The sequence below is a fragment of the Terrapene carolina genome, unplaced genomic scaffold, assembly GCF_002925995.2.
Source record: "Terrapene carolina triunguis isolate 2854851 unplaced genomic scaffold, T_m_triunguis-2.0 Scaffold15206, whole genome shotgun sequence".
Lineage (NCBI taxonomy): Eukaryota > Metazoa > Chordata > Testudines > Emydidae > Terrapene > Terrapene triunguis.
The window spans coordinates 3,610-8,390 of NW_020679557.1; the positions used below are offsets into that span (position 1 = coordinate 3,610).

At 47.7% G+C, this 4,781-nt stretch overlaps 1 protein-coding gene across 1 annotated transcript; it reads left to right on the forward strand.

The window, feature by feature from the left end:
* Window positions 1–370: 370 nt before the first annotated feature.
* On the forward strand, window positions 371–4,309 carry LOC113408449 (immunoglobulin kappa light chain-like). Its single transcript, XM_026661693.2, has 6 exons — window positions 371–407; window positions 657–989; window positions 1,524–1,835; window positions 2,888–2,998; window positions 3,317–3,363; window positions 4,043–4,309. The coding sequence occupies exons 1-6, from the start codon at window positions 371–373 to the stop codon at window positions 4,136–4,138; spliced, it is 936 nt and encodes a 311-aa protein (XP_026517478.1). The 3' UTR covers window positions 4,139–4,309.
* Window positions 4,310–4,781: the final 472 nt, after the last annotated feature.

Genomic DNA, 4,781 nt, shown 5'->3' on the forward strand with positions numbered 1-4,781 from the left:
CACGGCGGCACAGGTGGCAACCCGGGCTACCCTCTCCAATGCAATCGTGCCCGACCTTCTGGACACGTACGGCTAGCCTGAGCCACCGCCCACGCCGCTGTCGCCACACTGCTCTTATTTCTTGTATATTCTACATTGTGCCACGTCCTGGTGATCATTTCATTATTCTGAATCATGATAATATATCCATGTTCGATTCAAATGCAACAGCCGACAAGAAGCCCCTGTGAAAAGTATCTGACACCACAGCACTTCCCCCAGGAGGCGTTCCTCAGCAGAACCGACCAGGGTGTTGGACCCTTTGCACTTGAGCAGCGTACCGGACGGGTGCTTTTAAATTTCATCTTTCCGAATATTGCTTGTTACAGTCATGCTGTCCTCCAAATACCTGCTCTTGTCTTTCATGGGTAAAGCTTTTGCATTAGTTGTACCATTAAGCTTGGAATTGAGAAAGGAGTCCTTTCAATTGGACATCGGCTTTCATGTTATCTGGTAGCTTAGGACAATTCTGCTGCAGTTTAGATGCTCTTCCATTTACTTTTGCACAATGTAATCTGATTGCATTTGGTTAAATTCTGAATTATCCTGATTATTTAGGGCAGATTGTGACCTGCTGAAAATTGACTCTAATAACACACCCGCTTTTATTCCTACAGTGGTACAAGGGCAGTTATTTCTGCACCAACTTCAGCCGTTCCTGTTTGTGAACATTAATGATACAGCGAAGATCCAGTGCTCTTCCAAAAAACAGTTTGTAGCAGGAGGTGTGACAGCTCAGTGGTACAGGAGACGGGAAGGGGAGGCCCCCATGTTAATTAAAAGATGCTCAGATAATCAAAGAGTCAGTAAAGTTGCTTGCATATTGGAAGGACACAACTTGACACTGGAAATCTACAATGCCCAACGGAATGACTCGGGGGTTTATTACTGTACTGATTCATACATGAGCTTCTTGACTTTCGACAACGGATCCACCCTGATTGTAGGAGGTAAGGAAACAACTGGATGATTAGGAAAGAAATGGAATGACAATGCTGACATAGTTCATGTGCACGTTAAAATGTAAAAAGCTGGTTTGACTGCTTATCAAAGATTCCATTGTTCAAAGACAGACTGTTTGAAACCAAAAAAGAGCAAGTAAACAGTAATTGCTGAAAGAAGAGAAAAAATTAAAGCTAGAAAAATGGTGAAAATGAACTCTTGAAAATGTTCTGTCTTATTCCTGGTCAGGGCACACGCTGGGAATATTTTTAACCTAAGAGCCATGTTTAAATGAAAGAATGTCTTGAAATTAGGAAATGTTCTTAGGACTGCATCGGTTTCTAAGATAGCGCAGAGTTTCCCTTCTGCCAAGTGCAAATATGTGGTTAGTTTGGGTGGATTTGATTTTTCAGTTTCTTAATATTTTCTTATTTATACAACATATTTTTCCTTTGAGTTATTTTCATCTTGTACAATTAACCCCCTAAATCAAACTGCAGCTCAGCTGAGCATCACACTGAACTCTGTGCTTTATTCCGCAGACAGTTACACCACTAGCAGCTGGGTGCTGCCTCTGGCTCCATCTCCCCACAGCCTCCTCTCCCCCGGGACGGCTGATCTGGCTTGTGTGGTCCATGGAGTTTCCAGCCCAGTCCAAATTTCCTGGAGTATTTCTGGGGATCTGCAGGAACAGGGGCTGACGCGTTCGCTGAAAGCAAAGGATGGCTCCTTGGTGTTCATAAATCACATCAGTGTCCCCGTGGCCACCTGGACCAGTGGGAAGAATTTCACCTGTGATGTTAAATTCAACTCTTCTGGCAAGAGTGTTAAGAAAATTGCCAGGTATATGGAAGGTGAGTGATTTTATATTAGGGGCTGGGAGTAGAGGGAAGTCAGATCGATAGCCCAGTGAGGGCCTGGTCCATGACTCGGACTCCGAGGCCCTATGATAATTATGACGGTAATTAGACACGTAAAGTGTCCATGGTCAGAGTGGCTTTAATGCAATTTGTAATTAGAGAAAGTTGTGAAATGTCGGGTAATATGTAGGAGCAGGCAGAGCTGCAGAGAATTTTGGGGAAGGAGGAAAGGGGACTTGCAGTGCTCACAGGCAGTGATTTCCTGTGGAAACTTTCACAGCAACTGTATCTGTAAAGCACCCTACCGAGTTAAATGACAGCCAGTATCAGAGGGAGAAGGGAACAGAGGCACTTGAGGGTGCAGAGAGCTGTTTTCTGGTGAGATGTGGAGAGGTGATGAGGTGAGGAGAGACCTACAGGGAGGATTTTGTAGGTGGCAGAAGGTGCAGAGAAGATTCTGATTATAGGAGAAATCATTGGCCTAATGAAAAGGGCAAAACAGAGAGATTGAAAGATGCTGAAGACTCCTGTAGCCTCACTCCTCAGGGGTTAAGGCCTGTGGTGAAGTGGGGATCAGGAGAGAAGAGCTGGATGTGGTGGCATCAGTACCAGAGGCGTATTAAGGTTTGATGGGGCCCTGGGCCAGAGCAAGTGGGGGGCCCCTCCCCATCCCTTTTGCCTGCAGTCCTGCCCCCATGCTGCCCCTTCTGCCTGTGGCCCCAGCCACAGCCCCTGTCCCCCCCCAATTCTGCCCCTTCCACTGCAGTCCACCCGATTCCACCCACAGTCTGTTCCACTCCGCCCGGCGCTACTGCTTGGGATCAGGGTCGGGACACTGGGGCTTGCCCCGCCCGCCCCACCCACCTGCCCAGCGCTCCTGCCAGGGGTCAGGGTGGGGGGTGCCCATTTTTCTGGGGGCCCCCAATTTGCCGGGGCCCCTAGGCATGGGCCCCGTCAGCCCAGTGGCTAATCCACCACTGGGTAACCTGACCCTTTTTACTCAAGTCAGACACATATGTCTGGGGTTTTTTTTGCTTCCTCCACAGCCCCTGCCAGCGAGTGCTCACATTACATTGTGCCCCTTGCGGCTGGTGCTGGTCTGCTGCTGCTGTTGGTGTCTCTGAGCCTCGTATGGACCCTCTGTCCTTCCACTCTAGGTAATAAAGACGCTGCAAATGTCACAAATGCCAGCACTGATCTCAGAATGTTTGTTTTCTGTATCTTGAATTTCCTGTGTCGGGAGAACGGCTTTGTTCTCCGAGACAAAGGGAGCGATGTAGAAAGGCTTCTACTGCCCATGGCCCAGACACCTTGTCTATAAAAGAGCACTAGCCTGTCTGATGAGCCTCTCTCCATGTGCCATGCCTGATGGTGCCCTGCACACCCACAGCTCAGATGCACCATTAGTTAATGAACTACAGCTGGGGGAGTGACCGTGGAAGAGGAAGTTTTACTGTTGTCTTTGTTTGTTCCAGGATTCCAGCCCAGGATCTCAGCACCCCCAGCTTCAGAGGAGCACCAGGTATGGCTCTTTGCAAACTATCTCTGTCTAAATCAATGTGTCTGTTATCAACTTCATATATTCATATATTTGGCACTTAAACTGATCATTCTGGAAGGAGAAGGTGAAAGTGAGGTTTAGCTGTTGGAGTAGCAGAAGAGGACCAAAGAGTCTTATTGCTAGCTTTGCTGCTAATTAACTATGGGATAGAAGGTAAGGCACTTACTGCTCTGTGACTCAGTTTCCCTGTATGTAAAAAAACTTACTGCGCAAGGATGATGGGAAGTTTGATGTTTTATTGGTTTTGACTGTACCCTTTACAGGGTTTTTGTGTACAAGGGAACATTTTTGCCACTTAAAAGATAAAGAGCTATAACAAAGTATATTTGTAAAGCACATGAAGATTTTCCTGTGAAAGGTGCTAGGGACCTGATCCAAAGCTCACTGACCTCAGTAGGAGATTGTCCATTTATATGGGGTTTGGATCTGGCCAAATATTGTCAGTAGCTGATTCTTAAAGTCAGAATCCAGCACTGGTTTCCATTCTGATAACACGCACAATTTCTAGGACAAGCAGGAGAATAAGAGATGAGAGGGGATTTTTCATCAGGCTAAACTCACTGGGAGGTTCAGTTCTGTCTCAGTTTGTTTCCCTTCATTTTACAAGGAGGGGCTAATTTTACTAATTGTCACCAAACAGGATGGAATCTTATACGCTCATCTGGATTTCGATTCGCGGAATCGCAACAGGCGCACGATGCAGCGACCGGCCAGAGGGAAACGTGTAAAACCCTGAACAGTCTAGTGCAGGGGAATCCACATGTGGGAACTGATGGCTGGTTCTCTGCTGATCGGACGTAGCAGCTGGAAGAAGGCTCTGTCTCTCTTAGTCGCCTTTTTTATTTATTTTCTCCACTTCTCTGTTTAGAAATAAAAAGTCAGAAGATCCCCACAGAGTCCAGCCTCATGAGGTGGGAAATCTCCTTTTGGGATATAAAGGCATCAGGTTGTGGATGACTTTACACGTCACTTGTGTATTCGATTGGAAGCTCGTTGTGGCAGGGACTGTCTCTTTGTTCTGTGTTTGTGCAGCGCCTAGCACAACGAGGCCCTGGTCCATAAATGGGGCTCCTGGGTGCTATAGTAACACAGTCATCATCCTCCCTGCATCTGTATAGGGACCCGGACACAGCTGAACGGCTGCAGCTTCCCTGCACAGAGTGAGGCCGGATGACAGGAGCCTGCAGAGGGGACGTGCAGCCCCTGTATATGCCACAGCTCCCAGCTTCCCTAATCTCTTTCCCCAGCAGGCTCGTGCTCCCTTTGCAGTAACGTTACATGGACGAGCAATGGGATTGTGAAGGGGCAGGATGGATGCAGGAGTTGGGAGGGATGAGAATCTCTCCCCGGGCCAGGGCTGGAGCTGCTACTCCAGTGCT

What these genes read in the sequence shown, in the direction of transcription:
- LOC113408449 (XM_026661693.2), top strand. Translation starts at nt 371, where the DNA reads ATGCTGTCCTCCAAATACCTGCTCTTGTCTTTCATGG. An exon ending in CCTGCTCTTGTCTTTCATGG is followed by an intron (nt 408 to 656) that starts GTAAAGCTTTTG and finishes TTATTCCTACAG; the next exon opens with TGGTACAAGGGCAGTTATTT. An exon ending in CAGCTTCAGAGGAGCACCAG is followed by an intron (nt 3,364 to 4,042) that starts GTATGGCTCTTT and finishes GTCACCAAACAG; the next exon opens with GATGGAATCTTATACGCTCA.